The sequence below is a fragment of the Sinocyclocheilus rhinocerous genome, unplaced genomic scaffold, assembly GCF_001515625.1.
Source record: "Sinocyclocheilus rhinocerous isolate Xijiao unplaced genomic scaffold, SAMN03320098_v1.1 scaffold2868, whole genome shotgun sequence".
Taxonomy (NCBI): Eukaryota; Metazoa; Chordata; class Actinopteri; order Cypriniformes; family Cyprinidae; genus Sinocyclocheilus; species Sinocyclocheilus rhinocerous.
Window position 1 is genome coordinate 91754 of NW_015623782.1, and position 681 is coordinate 92434.

General features: G+C 43.2%; 1 protein-coding gene across 1 annotated transcript in view; it reads left to right on the forward strand.

Annotated features, from left to right (window-relative positions):
* LOC107736925 (E3 ubiquitin-protein ligase UHRF2-like) overlaps window positions 1-435 on the forward strand; it is a gene marked incomplete at its 3' end in the record, with an annotated part of 23954 nt that extends 23519 nt beyond the window's left edge. The window contains exon 13 of the mRNA XM_016548316.1: window positions 316-435. Coding sequence (XP_016403802.1) covers window positions 316-435 — 120 coding nt within the window. The remainder of the gene's footprint in view (window positions 1-315) is intronic.
* Between the last annotated feature and the right edge of the window lie 246 nt (window positions 436-681).

Here is a 681-nt window from a genome sequence, read left to right on the forward strand (position 1 = left end):
TGTGTGAGAGAGAGAGAGAGAGTGTGTGTGTGTGTGTGTGTGTGTGTGTGTAAAAAAAACATAAAAATAAAATAAACATATAATGTGTCTGTGAAAGCTTTGACGGGAAAAACAATAAAATGTTTGAGATGGCTTAAATTTAACACTAAACTATGCAGTAAAATCATAAGAAAAAAGAACAAAGTTAAAATACAAATAAGTTATCAAAACTACAGTAGCTGCTTGTGTAATATCCGTCATGTCACTCATATTAATGCTGTCATATCTTGTGTAGCGCAGTGTTGAGTGTGAGCTGTGTTTGTTTGTGTGTCTCAGTATCCTCCCGGTTATCTGGAGGCCATGGCCAATAAGACGAAGCGCGAGGCGACGGTGCGATCGGTGGGCGGCTCGACGCGCGGCTCGACGCGCGGCAGGAAGAGAGGACGACCCCGACGAGTCGTTCGTTCTGTCAGAGCAGCAGCGGAATCTGATACAGGACGACGAACCCAACAGGAAGCTGTGGGACGAAGCGCTGAGCTTCCTGTCGGAGGGACCGGTACACACTAAACCTTCAGACAAGTTTCATATGTATTTTATGTTTTGTGTCATATTTGACTCGTCAGGCTTTTGTGGCTCATATAGTCTGATAGAGTGAGAATATGAAGCTCAAATTTATTCAGAGACTCAAACTGAGCAAAAATA